We start from the raw sequence: 17935 nt of genomic DNA on the forward strand, positions 1-17935 counted from the left end.
TAGCTCCTCATGTCAAGGGTTGGGACTAGCACATTCCACAAAAATGGAATTCCCCATATTCTTTTTTTCTGAAGAGAAGATTGGCATCATAACATGGAATTATAATGCAAAGGAGAAAACACTTTTGAATTATGGTAGGAGATAAAATATGCATATTCTCCTTTGTTAATTAATTAAAAATCAATTTGAGGTGCATAAAAAGCTCATAAACATTTTTCTCCTCCATTCCTTCTTAGTTATGAACTCTTGATTTCTTTGAACTAAAATTCTATTAAAATAGAACCATGTAATAGCAAGTTACATTTATTGTTTATTTTTATGTCTCAAATGAATCTTGTATGCGTTTCATTCTGTAAATGAATATGTACCTATAACCAAGAACATAACAATGATCTAACACCACAAGCAAAGTGTTAAAGTCTAACAATTAACATATGTTCAATGGCTCTTGGTGAGCAGCGCTCCATACCTATGTGTATTATCTTCCTTCCACTCCCTTGAGGTCAGCCTTTCATAGAAAGGGCAAGTGAGATGAGAAATTCAAGGTTACCTTGTCCAGTACAACATCCCAATGCTGGTATGGTGCTAGACTTCCCACTACCTAAGACCGTAACTGGGTAGCTGTCTCAGTTAGGGTTTCTATGGCTGCAACAGAGCACCATGAACAAAAGCAACTTGAGGAAGAAAGGGCTTATTTCAGCCCACCGTTCCACACCACAGTCCATCATCAAAGGAAGTCAGGGCAGGAACTGGAGACAGGAACCTAGAGGTGTGGACTGAAGCAGGGACCATGGAAGAACGCTGCTTATTGGCTTGCTCCTGATGGCTTGCTCAGCCTGCTTTCTGAGGCAGCATTGAACCATCTACCCAAAAAATGGTTCCACCCATAATGGGCTGAGCCCTCCTATATTGATAATTAATCAAAGAAATGCCCATAGACTCAGCCTCAGGCCAAGCTGGCAGAGCTTAGGAAGAGGTGCTAACAAAAAGAAGAACCGAGCTTACCAGAGCACTTTAAGAATTCTTTTATGTGCAGTGCCTCATTTTCTCTTCACATTAACTCTATGAAGGAAAGCCCCTTGTTAAAATGATTGAGATGGAGAAGACAAAACGGATTGATAAGGTAACTTTCTGAAGGAGGCCACTTAGCCAAGTGTTACAAGAACACGACTCACACCCAGCCACCTGGAACCTGGAGTTCCTGTGGGGTTTTTTTGTGGCATAGAACTCTGTGCAATAACCCAAAACTACCTTTGTTAAGATAGTAAAGACTCTGTGGAGAAATAGAAAAGGTACTCGTAGTTGTTGGTACTTCAGTATGAATGTGACGTATTAGCAGAGAAGAGAACGTGAAGGTTTGGGGAAGGCGTCGTGATTATGGTCCGTCTTTCAGAGAAATGGTAGTATAGGAAATTGAAAGACAAGTTAGTGGCTTCCTGTCACACAGCACTCTTTTCACAGCTGATGTCTAGACAGTATTAATTGATGTCTAAATTTCAAAATATTTACTTAATAAGATTCTCTTTGGCACAGAGGTCTGTGAACTTCCATAATACCACAGATTCTTGAAACTGTCACCATAGGCGAGAGACAGAACAATCCCGTAGAACTCCCTTCCCACTCTTCCTTCCTCTCCAGTCGGGGTCTCATGTGGAGCAAAGTGTATTTTGTCCTTATTCCAGATGGATTTTAACCACTTTAACTAGACAGCTTTTGCCAACATGTGTATAGGAAAGATAGAGAATGAGAGAGAATTCCAATTAACTAGGAATGATATGGGCTTTTGAAACCTTAAGGCCCATCCCAAGAGACACACCTCCTCCATCGGAGCCATCCTCCTAATCCTTCCCAACCAGTTCTGCTAACTGTGGACCAAGCTTTGAAATATATACGAACCATTCTTATTTAAGCCTACACAAGGCCTGACTACGTGTAGTATTTAGTCTATGAATAGAGTGGTATCCAGAGAGAAAAAGCCAGTATTCGGTAGAGTATACTGGGACAACCAAGTAGCCATCTGGAAAAGTATTTCTTCCACAAAAATAAATTTCATCTGGGACCAAAACAAGCAAACAAAAAAGTTAAAATGGCTGACCTGTACATAGTTAAAAACCATGGTACAGTTTCGTTTATAATATTTGAAAGAGGAAGGCCTCTATGAATGTGTGTGTGTGTGTGTGTGTGTGTGTATAAAGTTACATACATTTACACCATGAGTATTAAACATTTCTGTATAAAATCATACACATATGCATATCTCTTAAATATAAGCCATACATGTATATTTGGACATATGCACAAAACAGTGTCTAAAGTATTCATGAAAACATCAGTTATAATAGGAGGCTGCTAACACAGATATGTGCCAGTGTAACTGCTCGGCACAGGGACTCTTTAAATATAGTCAAACTTATTTAGACACATGGAATAGCCTTTGAGATCCACATGTGTGGTAAGGAGGACCCGGAGGGGTGTGGCCTGCACTGCATGCTGCCGAGGGAATGGATAGGACTCAGGAACTGAGTTGACTGGAGAAAAGGGGGCAGGGGTATTGGCAGTGCCCCCTCTCATAGAAACAGATGATACTAAATTTCGATTTGCTCTTTTCTAAGATATAATTATTTCTTTATGTTTGAAAGCCCTTGCCCACTGATCCTCCAACAGTCATGCTGACCAAATCCTTTGAAGCCTGAGCATAACAGCAGAATGTGCTGCCTTTCATAGAGAATACTATTTCCCCTCCTGAGAGACGTCAGTGTAAGGCCTGCATTTCATTCACAGCAGGTATGGTTTAGGGACCCCCAGCATGCAAATGGATACACACTATCTTCAATAGTAATTTATCTTTCTTCGGAGCACTTTGTTTTGTTTACAGTCTATTTTTTAATGTTTACATTTGCAAAAAAGCAGTCAGAATGATCACTCAGTGGGTAGAGATGTTTGCCCTAAAGCCTGATAATCTAAGTTTAATCCTTGGTACCCATGTGACAAAAGGAGAGAACAGCTCCTATAAGTTGTTCTCTGAATTGTACACATGTGCTGAGGCATGCAAGTACATACACACACACAAGAGACGTAATTTGAAAAGATGTTAATTGCAAAGGAAAAGAAAAGAATGTTCTTAAAGTCCAGGCACCGGGTAGGTTATTTCCCAAATGCATTAGGTACAGTTATTATAGCTTTAAGGTAGAATTGTGAAACCTCTTCTAAAGAAAGTGAAATCGAAGCTAACATTCAAACTCAAGACTCTTGAGCACCAAAGCCCAGTGCCTTCTACTCTGCCAGAACATATAATATGTTGACAGGTGTGATGCTGCGATTTTCCTTTGAACATTCTAAAACACCTCATAAAAACATGTTTTCATTATTTTAAGAGTCATAACACTGAATTAGATGAAAAACACAGCAGGACCCAGAGCTGGGGAAGAGACGCTACGACTAGAATTGCATGGGTTGGGCAGCTCAGCACCAGAGAGTACTTGCCTGATGCTCACAAGACTCTGAGGTCAACTAAGAGGAGGGGACAGGCCGAGAGTAGAATGCAAGGCTAGGTCCGTGTGAGTAACCACAACAGTTCAAGGATGTATGTCCTGTCTTTTTTCTTTTCTTTTCTTTTTCTTTTTACTTTTTAAGTTGACATGTGAATTTTAAGAATTTCTTATTAAAGATAATATGTGGCATTTAAGGAAACTTCAGAAGCACACAAATATAAAAAGAAAGTTATATTCTCCATAAGGAACTACCGTGAGCACCTTCCTTCTCTTCCCACCCTTCTGGAGTGTGTATTTATGCATACATTCCATGGGGAGACCGATATGTACTGGTTTTGAACATATGAGGGAAGGATCTCTGTGCTACTTTCTGAAGTGGGACACTATACCTCGACCATAAGGAAGTTAAGAGATGCAGTGTTCGTGCAGTCTATCCACTCCCTCCCATCATTTCCAGCATCCGTATGGAGTAGGACCCAGCAGATGCCTGGACCCACATTTTGGTCCTCAGGGCTAATCCTCTCCATGGGCTGCCCTGCTGAAAGTGGGATTAGGAAGCAAGCAGTAGGAAGATTCCTTGCAACACATTACCAAATGTTTGCAAGATTTATGCCACTTTTACCCTTGCAGATTGTGATGTCTCATTATAACACTGCCTCTAAAGTGTTTTGGGTACGGTTTTGATTGTTGAGAAACAAACATCATGAGTATATTAAATCCCCTCTCCTTCAAGTCTGAGAATCAAGGAGCCCGAGGTAAATGATAGCACATTTTTTTTCTTCAGATGTTTTCTCCCAAAGCACAAAGGAGTCCAGACTCTCTGCCTTACCTCTCTTCTCCACGTTACTTTGGACTGATCTGTCAAAAGGGCAGCCTGTTAGACAGTCACAGGGGTGGAGCCCCAGTTAGAAAATAGATTAGGGTAAATGATGTGTACTATCCTAGCCTCTTTACAGACAGACATTTAGAGAGAGAAACTGGCTACACATATCCTACTTCTATTAGACACCAGAAGGGGCAAGCTGAGCATGGTAGTTCTCAATGGGCTGAAGGAGAATTCCTAGTTCGAAGCCAGCCTGTGCTCAACATGGGAGACTCCATCTCAAAACAATCAAAAATCAAGTAGATTCTACCCAGATTTTCTGGATCTTACCTCTATGTTCTCTATCTCCCTCCCCTTTAAAAAAAGATGTTAATTATGGTTTTCAAGTTTCATTTGTAATCTTAAGATTAAAAAATGAATGGAAGTAGACCATCATAATGGGTAATGCCTATAGTCCCAGACTTGAGACCCTGAGGCAGGTCCATCCCAAGTTACGGGCCATCCTCAGCTGGAGAGTAAGACTCTATCTAAAGGAAAAGGAGAAAGGCAAAGTTCCTAGATGGAATGTTCAAAGTATCCATCACCTCAGTCTTTAGAATAATTACTTTCTAACTCGCTTTCTAGTCATCTTCTTCACGTGTCTCTGCCCCAGTTGAGCATGATATGTATATTAATGTGCACATAGGCATGTACATGAACACATTACAGCTCTGTAACATGATTGTATTTCCTACTGTAAGCATAGTGTGATGTCGCTAGTTACCATTTGAGGACACGACCGTCTCTAGAACACTCCACTATGGGGATGTGGCATTACCTTGTAAGTTGGTTCCAGTTTGTCGCTCTTATTGGCAGCACTGCAATGACCATCTTGGAGCATAAATCTTTATCAGTACTTCCATTGGCTGCTGAAGACAAATTCCCACGAGTGGGTTTCCAGAGTTACACAGCCTTCTGAGAGGTTGCAGAAGCTTTTCAAGGGAGAATGAGCCAATATATCGATCGAGGTTTCTTTTTTTAGCAACCCCCCCAGCTGAATCCAGGGTCTGTTCCTTGTGCTGTTTAATAAAACTTTCACCTGTGCCTACTCATACACATGCTTGCCTTGGATCAATAAATATGTCCTATCAATTGGAACAACACACAGCGCAGCTACAAAAATAAGTGACAGTTGCAGAATTTAGATTAGCCATCAAAAATGAACTGAAACCAAGCCTGCTCTCCTTTTAAATGATGCCAGAAAGAAAGAAAGAGAGAGAGAGAGAGAGAGAGAGAGAGAGAGAGAGAAAGAAAGAAAGAAAGAAAGAAAGAAAGAAAGAAAGAAAGGAAGGAAGGAAGGAAGGAAGGAAGGAAGGAAGGAAATAAAGAAAGAAAGAAAGAAAGAAAGAAAAAAAGAAAGAAAGAAAGAAAGAAAGGAAGGAAGAAAGGAAGAAAGACAGACAGACAGTCAGTTATGCTCGATTTGAGTAGAATGGCACTGGAAACGCTTGTGACGAATTGCCACATTTTCACACAGATTTTAGTAAGGTCAGGTCATAGCGTCTTCAGTGTAAAAGTCTCTCTCTGTATCCTCACTGTTCTGTGCCTCCGAGCTTCCTGTGAGCCACTGAGGAACCTCTGTATGACTTGAAATCTCAGAAGCAAAGCCATGGGGCAGAGTTGACACCTTCCTTGTTTTTGCGAGCAGTTGGCCATTAGACCTATCATGCACAGTGCTATAATATATGCTACTAATGCTAATATATTAAAATTAGGATTCACTAGCTTTCCAGGAAGCTTGTGGGCATGTTGTTCTGTGGTAGCGTACCAAGGATAAGACTTTGATTTCATGCCCCGAGGGCTGTGTTTCACTTGTTTGTGAAGACAAAAGATTTGCAGAGATAACCGAGTGCACAGAGATGATCCAAACTGAGGGAATTTGGAGTGGTTATCCTCTAGGTTTCAAAAATACGAAATGAGAACTGACAAAACCCGCTCACTCATAGAAGAACATCTCTAAGTCTCTGCCTTTCAAAGGACTTAAAATATCCTATGCTGTCCCCAACTCTGTGCATGTCCTGCACACTTGCTCATGCCAATAGATTTATTTGAAAAGAAAAGAAAAGGAAGGCTCCACTAGCTCCAATATTCTCTAGTGACCTTGGAGGAAACTGCTGTTCAAATCCATAAATGAATTCAATAGTAATGGATTCCTTTAGATATTAGCTAATCTCTTTTCTAATAGTTTCTATATTCTTTTTAAGATGTAAGTTTCCTTAGCACCCCCCCCCACCCACATCCTACAAAATAAGACAGAAAGCTGAAGATTTTGGAGATTGTTTAATGAAGTGCTCCAGTTTGCAATTTATCAGCATCCTCCAAGGGCTGATGTCACAGGATCGTTTAATAGTGTTGCAGCTGTTTGAAGTCTTGGCTCTAAGTCTGTATTCCCGAGCTTGCTTTGGTTACCCTCGTTCCGGTAACTAGCGCATTCTCTGGGCCGGTGGGAAACAAAATCATAAAGGTATTTTGAGTGAAACTGAAGTTTTGAGGGGAAGCTCCAAAATAGATTTCTGAAAATGAGGAAATGTGAGAGGCGAGCCCTGATGTGCGGAATGAGAAGGGAAAGATCCCAATGGGGCCCTACCTGACTGTTGTGCTGGTAACCAAAATACATTCTCTTTGTTTATGCTATAACTGACTCCTTCCTTTTAAAACAAAATGGACTCCATGGACCTCTTCCCTGCATTTTTTCAAACACTGGGGTTCCAAATCCTTCAAAATAAGCCTTTCTTTGCAAAGGGCAACATATCATCTGAGGTTTTATCCTCCCTCTGCAGCTCAGGCTGCTTCCTCTGGAGTGTCCTGTCTCCAGGAACCTGTCAACCCCACTCCCTCACACGTATCTCAAAAGCCAGCTCCATCTCCTCTAAAACTGCTTCCTGTTCCCCCGGCAGGGTGTCACCGGCAGGGTGTCACTGGCAGGGTGTCACTGTCTGTCTTTTAACAGCCCACAGATTACCCATAGTACCTTTAGACTCTCATATTCATTTTCTACTCTTGCATTTCCTCCGTCGATGCTGACATCTGAGGATAGCAAGAATCTTTGCCACCTTTGTGTGCAACAGTGTGCAGAGCAGAGCCTGACACGTGGCAAGGATGCAGATAAGCATCTTTAGGGGAAAGAACATAGGACTCCATTAAAATAACTCTCCAGTGGACTCCAGAGGTTGAAGAAAGAGTGTTGGCCACTTTCATGGAGTTGGTGTCTTTGATGAAAGGAGAGACAAATCTGCCTCCATGCATCCCAGCAGAGAGTAGGCCCACCTGCAAGGCTTGATTCTAGCATCTGGAAGTAAATTCAGAGGCTCAATGCTCACCTGGACTCTTGCATTATTTGACCCCAGTCACCAGAGCACCACCCAGCCAGCAGCTCAGCCCAGAGCAAACCCAGCACTCAGCTTCCTGGGAGAGCATGAGAATACAGACCAATCCTAATATCCAAAGAGGGGCCCTTTTGCAGTCACACTTTACAAAGAGACCCAGACTAGTTTTTTTTTCTCTTCTTCCTTCCTGCCTTTCATATCACATTTCAGTTGCTAAACTACACCTTAAAACTGCCCGCCTAGGTCCACTGCAGCAGCACAAATTCAGTCTGCTAATTTGCCACGTTTGGAAGATTACACTCTTGTGAAATACCCCCTGATTTTGCAATAGATATCCTAACAGCAGCATCTTTGTCCTAGTTTTTTTTTCTTTTCTTTTTTTTTTTTTAAACAAAGACAGGAACGTGATAACCTCCATTCAAAATTATAGCCACCAAATTCTTACTAGCGTGAGCAAGTGTCACTGGCTCAGGGCTGCTGCAGTCAGCACTAATTCATCTGGAGATGCCAGGACTTCAGCATGCTTCCCCTGTTCCTTCTTTTCAGAAAAGGAGGCCCTACACCAACTGCAACTTTATTTACCGCATCCAATGGAGTTAGAAGCTAAGCCCCCGGGGGCCTGCAGAGGTGTGGAAGAGCAGTGTTGATGTGTTCTCTCTACTTTCTCTACCCTTAACAGTTCCCAACAGTCTCAGAGGCCCTGTAAAACTGTTGCTGATATTGAGAGGGAGGGAGGGAGGGAGGGATGGAGAGAGACAGAGAGAGAGACACAGAGAGAGAGATTCTTGAGCCATTTTGCCCGTTTGCTCTTACAATGGCAAGAGGGCACATGTCCCCCGTAAAGGAGTATGGGATTAGCCGTGCATATGAAGAACCCAGAAGAATGTCACTCTTTGGAGGGGAACAACCATGATTTGAATTTTGGTATTTAAGACTATGGTAAAGGCCCATATGGTAAGATTCCTTGATGATATGAAGAAATAGCACCTGATGAAGGAGGAAATATCATCAGATGGTTCAGAAAGAGCTGGAGACAGCTTCAAATACGTCTTCCATGAGCTTAGGAAAGTAGACCATGCTGGCGTCAGTAAAATGTCTGAAAACAAAAAGCAAACACCGGATTTCAGACGCTGCCTAATAATTAATAATATGTTTTTAAACAAGGACTTTTAAAATAAGATTCTGTAGCTAAAATGAAATATGCAGTTGTCATAAAGGCAGTGTGGGTCTCTAGTTACCTCTGGGTCTCTCCTTCAAAACTCTCAAGATGTCTGTAGCAATCCCTCGCTATCTACTTTCCAGATTCCATGGTTTCCCAAAGCTCTTCCCACAGTGTCTGACTATTGGTCTTTCCAATAGGCTGAAAACTATCAAGAAAACTATGATTGTTTTACAGCAGGAGCATGGCCCAGTTGTCGGTAGCTAAGGGCCACACTGCCCATCTTGCCCTGGTGTTTTGTTCATTTTAGAAACTCTTGTTTGTGTGTATATAATTAATTTGCTGTGACATATACTTATTTTTTTAAGCTCCAGCTGAGGTTTGACTCAGTAATATAAGTCCCTGACTCCATGGTTTCATTGAGGGAAGTCTCTCATATCATTTCAGGAACTAACATCCTATTAGAGTTGAGTTTCTGCCTGCTGTAGCTATTATGTGGAAAAGGCATCATACTCTTTCCCTCCCTCCCTCCTTACCTCCTTTCCTTCCTTCTTCCTATCTTCCTTCCCGTCTTCCATATTTCCCGTGATTTTTCTATGTCTGTAAATGTGCCCAGAAGTTACCTTTCTGTAGAATCATCTTTCCTAGGCACAAGACTACAGCTTAGGTGTCCAAAGTCCTCCAGATAACTGCCCTGCCTCATTCTTTTCTCTGAGTCACTAAGCCCAGGGTATGTCTTTCTACCCTGGAGCTCATGTGTAACAACAGAGAGTATACTTTGTAAATGTCCCACACACTCTAATTTCGATGATGGAAGGAGAAAACAAGTTAGAAGTAATAACGTCACCATTTAAGTCAAGGCAAATTAGGTAATAGGATTAATAAAAGGTCTTCCCAACCTAAGCCACTTTACGGTGAGCAGTGTATCAAAGCACACACACACACACCCTAGTAACCTGCAAGCTGTGGTCAATGAGTGTGCTTGTTGGGGATGTCACAGGTATAGAAGAAACATTCTCAGAAATTTTGCTGTGTGCCTATGATAAGCGGCTGTCCAGCGCACGCTGGTCCGCCTGGACCATCAGACTAAGGGCCGCGCTGTGGCACAGCATGGGTCATTTAGCTGCAGAACCCAGACATCTCTCCATTCACTTCTGTGCCTTGACAAACCACCTGCCCATTCACAAATAAAAAGAATTCTTTCCCCTGGCCTGATGGGTCCAATAGGTCATTTCAGTCTACCATGCTCCTGACTCTTCTCCATTCTTCTTGTGTCCTAGAAGCAGGAACTGTAGTCCACATTTTCAATACACCGATCTCCTTTGATATTTCCTAGCATGTGTTAAAGTAAAGCCATAGGCTAAACGGTAAAAGAAGCGCAAACTTGGCTGGTGTAAGGGCTGAATGTAGACTTCTCTCTCAACTGGAACTTCCTGGCGTAGAGGATAGCCCAGAGGAAATGGGCAGATTCCCATCATTAGACAGTATGGCACAGAGCATCCTCATCTTTTATACAAAACCGTTAGTGGATAAAAGCACCTAGCACAGTCCTTCCCTGATCTCAAAGGGCCCTGAGGTTCATCTTGTGCTCAACAGTTTAACTGGGTCACAGCTGTACCATGGGACCACAGACTGGCTGAATGGCTCATCTCTTACCACCATCAGGGTAACCAACAGGATTTGGGGCAATTGGCAGGGATTATATCCCTATGTGGGCTTGAATAAGAAGCATGAGCTCCCCTGATGCACGAGAACTCCAAGAGAATCAGGTGATGTCAATAGCGGCCAAACTGCCGTGCCAGAAATTATGAGCTATTTTCGTTTCTTTAGACAGCGTCTATCTAGAGTTAGTTTTTTAGAGTCTTTTATACTTTGAATTTTTCAGGCTAGCTCATCAGTTAAAAACAGGTACTACTGCTTTCACAGAGGATCCCAGTTTCATCCACAGCATGAATGTCAGGCAGTTCCAGGGAAATCTGACACTGTCTTCTGAATTCTTTAGGTGAATGCAGTCACATGTACATATTCAAACACACACACACGCACAAACACACACACACACACACACAGAGAGAGAGAGAGAGAGAGAGAGAGAGAGAGAGAGAGAGAGAGAGAATTAAATGAAAGTCATAATTAAATAGCAATCTAGAGATTCTAGGACAGAGAAAGAATGTGAGCTAAATTTTTGGAGTTTGTGGTAAAGTGAGTTTGGGGACCACCTACCTAAACATCATGTATTTGGGCTCGCAGCTCACGGAAAGCCCCTGATTTTCTTTTCTCTAGCGAAGAAACTCATAAACATAAAATGACAAAGCTTCCATGTCCAGCGAAGAGGGTGAACTCTAAAGTGGTGGCCAAGGTCTCAGTGTGACAACTCAGTCTATCTTGTGCAGAAGGGTCCTGGGAAGGGACAAGTGGTAGCCTGAAGGTTTCAAGCACACCTGGGCATCCTCAAGATTCCACAGATGCTGCTGGGCCCATAAAGGCTGCTTGCTCTAGCTGGGTTTTCACCCCCTTCCTGGAAAACCCCTTCATTCTCTCCGTAAGACTTCTCTACCTGTGGAGGCCTAGAACTGGTCTGTGACTCTTCCAAGCATAGTGGATGAGAGAGCATGGCTGTAAAGTCTCTGTTCCTCCACTTCCTACCCCATTCCTTCTCCCTGTCACTAAGACTGGGGTCTCTCTCCCCCCTCCTCCCCGTCCCCTCCCCCCTTTCTCCCCCAGAACTCATGTTTAACATACAAAGTACACTTTGCAAATGTCCTGCATGTTCTAATCTGAATGACCTGAGGAGAAAACAACTCCTCCAAGCACCAATTGGATGCCATTTAACCCCAGCGGTCCCTGGGAGCCAATCCCTGCCCGCCCCTCCCTTTGCTAGCCAGATCCTTTTGCTAGCTACAGTGTTTGCATTAATCAGCTGCGTAGGCTCGGAGACTGTGTGTTTTGGTGTTGTTTGTGTGTGCAATCTCGTGCTGCTTCCTGAACGCATGTGTCCCTTCCCTTCACAGCCTACTCGACACCCAGCACCTCCCCCGCAAACCGATTCGTCAGTGTTGGACCACGGGATCCAAGCTTTGTAAATATCCCTCAACAGACACAGGTGGGCCGCTCTCATCTTTTCTGTATGTGGTGCAGCTTGTTTTATTCATCAGGTGCAGTCTGATGTGTCTTGGGGCACACCAGGTCACACATGCTCTCTCCAGTTCTCTTCCTCCTGACCCCATCCCTCGAAGCCCGGTAGCCCAGTGTAGCCAGGTAGCCAGGTGCTCTCTTAGGAACCGTAAACAACATGCCTGGGATCTGCTTATGGTATTGGGGTAGGAGAGGAGAACATCTGGGTCAGACTGCTTTTGCCATGGCAAATTAAGGTTGCTGGCAGGGCAGTGTGTACTCCCTCCTTGTGGCAGCCATGGCTCTGCAGCTATAAGCAGACAGGCAAGCTCCACCGTGGAACCTGTTTTCCATGGTATCGAAGCAGCCACTGGGAGACCAGACACTCCTCTCATTTTATGGCCCCAGGAAACTGGTAAACTTTATAAAAGATGGGGCCGGGAGCGGGACAAAAGGTTTCTAAGCCCTTTATTAAGTCCCTAGTGTGTCGGAGCAGGTGACCGAGGGGTTGCTGTGACTGGGTGGTGCTAAGCAGAAAGTCATATTGAAATGGTTGATTGAAAGTAGGGTGCAGAACACCCTGAGCTGGCTGAGTACAGGAGACGGGTGCTTTTGGGTTTGTGTAGGCTAAGAAGAGCTCTTCTAAAACAGGTTTAAAGTGCCTGCTGTGAGCTGAGATGTAGCAAACCTCTGGGCCCCACGGCATATATGTAGAGGACCGTGAAAGAGAATTAGGTCCACGTTTGTAGAATAAACTACTCTTCAATTTCCTAACCAAAATATGACCACACACTTTCATCATTGATAACCACGAAATGATTTTGTCTCTGAGGTTCTTGACACAGTTTGAAGTTTCCTTCAGGTTGTTCTGTGCATGAGCTTAGCGTGTAAATGTCAGGTACCTAGCTTCTGTCTACAGCCTCTCGAGAGCTTCCTGAGTCTGCTCCCTTCCGACACGGCTCTGCTCTACTGTACTTACCTACAGCACTGCTTCTGATCCCCCCTCCCCTTACACTGAAGCAGCACCCCAGAAAGTCCGGCTCTAAGCAGAAAAGGGAGTTCCCAAGAAGAGGAACCGCTCTCCTCTTGAATCTCCAGCTTCTGCTGTTTCTTCTAAATCTGGCTTGCACATGGTGTCTGAGATTAAAATTCCTACTCAGTACCTCCCTGCCTTCAAGTTCTCACACTTATTTGCTTATTTTCCCATACCTTCAAATACTCCAAAACTGTCCTGGTGGTTTGAAGTCGTACCATTGCCAGAGAACAGCCATCCTAGAAGATGGGTGTTGCTGTGTGCTTTGGACATGTATGTTCAGACTCAGTGAAAAGTGAGACAGTGGGGCTCCCTTCCCTCCATACAGGGTGGCTGTTTTGTTTCTTTCAAAGCTTGAGTTTAATCAGCTCGATTCATGGAACACCTGAAAAATACAGCTTTAAAATGTCTTCTTTATATTTTGCATAGTGTTTTTGTTTGTATTTTGCATGGTATTTTATACAAACTAATTCTCCTCATCTAAACTGTACATTTTCTACTTTGTTTATCTGTCTATAATGAAAACGTGGTTCTTCCAGTGTTACTTTTTTCCCATAAGTTCCTTCTTTAACTCAAAGACTAAGTACTCATGGTGTTGACCACAAAAACTTCAATTCTTTACAATCCAGATTTTGCACGCATCTGGATGAATGATGTCATAAAGATCTAGTATTGGCACCTAGAACTGAATTCTTTTTGTTTTCCATCAAATATTTGGCATTGTGAGGACAATAGCTTAAATGTTTCTTACCACGGTGACACCTGTCGCATTTGGCTTGAAGAAAGTCATTCCTGATTATTTCATGAGAAACCGTAAGAATGGGATTTTTTTTCTGTGCCCTCTGTGAACCTATCTAGTTTTATACTTTTTAATTTATATCCCCCAAATATTTTTATTTTATGATATGTACTACCATGTTTAAGAATAAACTGTTCAAAATATTAGATATAAATGATAAATATTAGTAGACCTTAAATATTGCTCCCTTGTGGAAAGTCCTTAGTTGAAAAAGTATTTTCTTACAAATGAGTGTGTGTGTGTGTGTGTGTGTGTGTGTGTGTGTTTGTGTGTGTGAGAGACAGAGACAGAGAGAGAGAGACAGAGACAGACAGACGTGTGCATCTGGGTATGTGCATGTGCACATGTGCATGCATGCATGTGTGTGGTACTGAGGTTAACTCACAGATGCTAGGTTCTACCACTGATCCCAAACCCTCTTTTTACCTCTCAAAAACTTTTGAGATGGGATCTCACTAAATCATCCAGGCTAGCCTTGAACTCACTCAGTGGTTCAAATAGGCCTTGAACTCATGATCCTCCTGTCTCAGTCTCCCAAGTAGTTGTACTGATAAGCCCCTGGGCGTGGCTTACAGGAATGTCTAAGTTTTACTTGAACACCTTAGCACTCTTTACTTCCTAAGCTTGTGCTTGTTGTTAGGTAGCTTTGCTGTAAGGCATGATATGGGGATTGGTTGAAATTTAGGACAACTTTTAAAGCTATCAGATATTTGCTCTCTACCGCTTTTCTAGTAAAGTTAAGAGTCCCCCATACAGATAATTGATTTGCTGTCTGCCTCCGCATGAGTAAATGTTGGAGTTACCTAAACAGATGTTTGACTCTGTAGATGCAGAACAGCCTGGATGGTATCCCAAGCCTGTCATCTGAGGCAGGAAGATTGAAAGTTCCAGACTAGCCCGGAATGGGAGATAAGACCAGGTCTCACCACAGAGCAGAAGAAATCCCGACTGAAGTCCATAGACAGATTTGAGAATGAAAGGTCCTTTGTTCCCCAGAACCCAGTTCCTGGTAGGAATCTCTAAGCATTCCTTATGCCATCCGATGGAGGATTGTTCTCCCTTTTCTTGCTTACTTCCACATACCTTCTTACTCTGAGATTTTTCTGGTGAGTTTGAAGTTGCATAATTGCTTTGAAATCATCTATCTTAAAATACAGTTCACACACAGAGACTTCATTGTTAAAAACGAAGGGTATCCCGATACCACGTATGGACGAATCTAAATCACAGTATGTTAAGTTGAATAAGAGAAAACCTGTGCTGAAGTGGTGAATTATCTCATTCAGTCATGATGCATGTTAATTTGGGGAGATACAGATGAGAAAAATAATAAAATTCACTAGGAATCTCACTCAGTGTTAACCCTATCTATATAAACCCACCCTGGGTTTCTACACATTCAAGTATATGGAAAAAGCAAGGTCGGATTCTATCCATTGTGTAGTAACCTGCCATTTCTTCTGTGCAACAATGTATTACGACCTTCTTTCCATGTAAATTGAAAACGTTGAATATTGGCTTTTATTACACCTATTCATCATCGGCAGTGATTGGTAGGGAAAGATAGCACAGATAATTGAAAGCTGCTCTTCTCCCCCCTTCGCTGCCAGTCTGTCGTTCTCTCCAGAGGATCCTCCTGTCACTGAGGGATAGATGCAATCCTCTTACACTTGTAAGAGATCACTTCCATTCACACTCCTTCCAGTTCCGGGCACATCACACCCTGGCTTCCGGCTCTGGCTAGACACTCTGCCAAGTGATCTGCCCTCCTCTGCCTGGCTCTTCTGCCTGCTTCCTCTGCTCCGGTCATGTGGCCCTCCTCACCTTGCTTGTCCATGTCTACACTGTAGCTGCTCTTACTAAGAGATGTAGCCAGCTCCCATGGGCTCTGGAAAGCCCACAAGTTCTAATAAACTGTCTCCCACTATACCCTGGCACTCTTCCCCAGTAGCACCCCATGATGGTTGATGCTAACTGATGGAAAAGTCCTTGAGTGTGTACTTTCTTTGTATACTGTTGATTCAGTCCTGAATGATTCAGACCCTGCCATTCTTCACATAGAAAGCTGGGGACATCCCCCTGATATAATCTGACCTCTTAAAACAAGAACCTTTATGAACAGGTATTTTCTTAGAGCAAAAGAGGTCACACTTCACAACTGGGTTGATAAATAGGAATGCGTATTCTTACAAAGGAAGAGTGAGCAGAGAGCTCATTTTGATTTGGGTTCTAGTTTAATCCAAACATTCAGATAAAAATGTTTGACCTGCAGAACTTTGATGAGGACAAGTTCTTTATAATGAAAAATGAATTCTAATACTATTAAAAGCAAGCGTTCTCTCTTCACCGCCAGACCTGTCATCATTCGGTATGGACGCAGCTTTGGCATCTGAAATGTTATTTAAGCCCTAGGAGTCTGGCTCAGCTCTGTATGATCTCAATTTGCTGTAACTTCTGCTAAGTAAATCTTAGCTGCCTCACCTTATGCACCACCTACAGTGTGACCTCCTCAGCTCAAGTTCACAGCACAGGACTGAGCCTCACAGCCATCCTGAAAGGTTTCCACAGGTCAAACCAAGGCAGTGACTCTCATCACTCTATCTGTTGCCCACAGCACCCACTCTGCCACCTCGGAGAGGTATCCACAGAGAAAGCGGAACATAGAGATTTGGAGAGGTTCTCAGTCTGCCTCTCCGTCTTGGAGTAGTGTCCCTGAGGTCTGGCTAAGAAACTACAGTTTAAGTGATCTGCAAAACTCTCGAGGATTTTAGCCACTTCAACATTTGTTTTATTGCTTACTCTGTTCTTCAATGCCTAAAGAAGACAAGAATTCCAACTGTCCTGAAGGTCTAGAGAGCACAGTGGAAGAAGAAAGAGACATAAAAACCAGTAGTGCTAACATCGATCGTGGCATTAATAGCGCAGTGTGGCTAGGCATAGTGCCAGCACTTAGGAGGCTGAGGCAGGAGGATTGTGAATTTCAGCGTTGCTTGGGCTACATGAAGAATTCTAGACTGGCCTGTGCTACAAAAATAGCTCTCTCAGAAGAAAATTAAATAAATAAAGGCAAAAGTGATTAGGCTAAGAGGCTCCAATGTCACATAATGGCTGGAAGAATATTCTGAAGACCAGATGAGGCAGGAGAAACTGGGTTGTTTTTCTGTCCTCACCTAACTTTGGTCTGATGATATTTTTCTTATACAGTATACCTAAACACAATCACCACACACACGCGCGCGCGCGCGCGCGCGCACACACACACACACACACACACACACACACACACACACACACTTTTAATTCTTGCCAATCAGGTGATAGATAAAATTTGAGCATCTTAAAAAAAAAAAAAAAAAAAAAAAAAAAAAGCAGTGCAACTCTGGCTTCCCCTAGACCAAGCAGATACAATTAGAATCCTTACCTGCTAAAAATATACCAGCCAGGAACCCCCTCCCCCTCCTTCTGAGAAGTGTCCCCTGCAGACACTGTGTCCTCATTTTGCCTGAGGCTCTGTGAGACTCATTCCCCTGAGCTCAAGCCTAGTGCCTCCCTCCCTCCCTCCCTCCCTCCCACGTGACTTCCTGGCCACGGAAGAGAAGTACAGCACAGACGTTAAACTAAGGCTCAGCTGGAGAGTTACAAAAGGAACACAGATTTCTCTTAGAGAGTAGCACAGTGCCCAGTCCTGTCCCATCCTGCCCCACCCTGCAGGTGGATTTAAGCATTTCCTGAAGCTGACTGAAGAGGAACAGCAGATAAAATCTCTTCTGCTCCCGACTTTGAGAAGTTACTTATTGGCTAAGTTGGTATTCTGTATTAAACACTCAAAGCACCGAGTTTGAGGCCTATGCTCCTTACAGATCTGCGGCTGGCATTTACCACTTGGCAAGCTAAAGAGAGAGAGAGAACTGGCACCAAGGTACTGAGGGAGCCAAGGCTTAACCCAGTTTGTTCCTAACTAGTCTATATACCATCTGATCACCTAGTTATGCACACTGGGACCTTACAGGCTATTTCTCCTAAGCTGGTTTGATGTAAGGCCTGTCTTCTGGGTCCAATGGAAATAATGCTGAACTTGTTGATCCCTCTTAGCCTAATCACTATAGCATCTATCTCTGTCTGTCTATCATCTATCTATGTATCCATCTATC

The 17935-nt window shown here is 43.1% G+C and overlaps 1 protein-coding gene and 1 long non-coding RNA gene across 10 annotated transcripts in view; one reads left to right on the top strand and one right to left on the bottom strand.

Moving 5' to 3' along the window:
- Nfia (nuclear factor I/A) overlaps window positions 1-17935 on the top strand; it is a 537878-nt gene that overhangs the window by 489301 nt on the left and 30642 nt on the right. For 3 of the 5 annotated variants that reach the window (NM_001436591.1, XM_087660433.1, NM_012988.3), the window contains 1 exon segment: window positions 11850-11941. The exons of the other annotated variants lie outside the window; for them this stretch is intronic. In NM_001436591.1, the coding sequence (NP_001423520.1) occupies window positions 11850-11941 (92 nt within the window). 5 annotated transcript variants of the gene reach the window in all.
- LOC148005924 (uncharacterized) overlaps window positions 6618-17935 on the bottom strand; it is a 29673-nt gene continuing 18355 nt past the window's right edge. The window contains exons 1-5 of one of the 5 annotated variants that reach the window (XR_015620372.1): window positions 17206-17298; window positions 13162-13370; window positions 11062-11238; window positions 8667-8775; window positions 6618-6788 (exon numbers count right to left, since the gene is read on the bottom strand). This is a non-coding gene — a long non-coding RNA (uncharacterized LOC148005924). Of the gene's footprint in view, window positions 6789-8066; window positions 8776-11061; window positions 11239-13161; window positions 13371-17205; window positions 17299-17935 lie in introns of those variants that run through there. The other 4 variants (XR_015620369.1, XR_015620371.1, XR_015620373.1 and 1 more) reach the window with 4 other exon arrangements.

The sequence above is a fragment of the Rattus norvegicus genome, chromosome 5 (assembly GCF_021556685.1).
Source record: "Rattus norvegicus strain SHRSP/BbbUtx chromosome 5, alternate assembly SHRSP_T2T, whole genome shotgun sequence".
NCBI classification, from domain to species: Eukaryota; Metazoa; Chordata; class Mammalia; order Rodentia; family Muridae; genus Rattus; species Rattus norvegicus.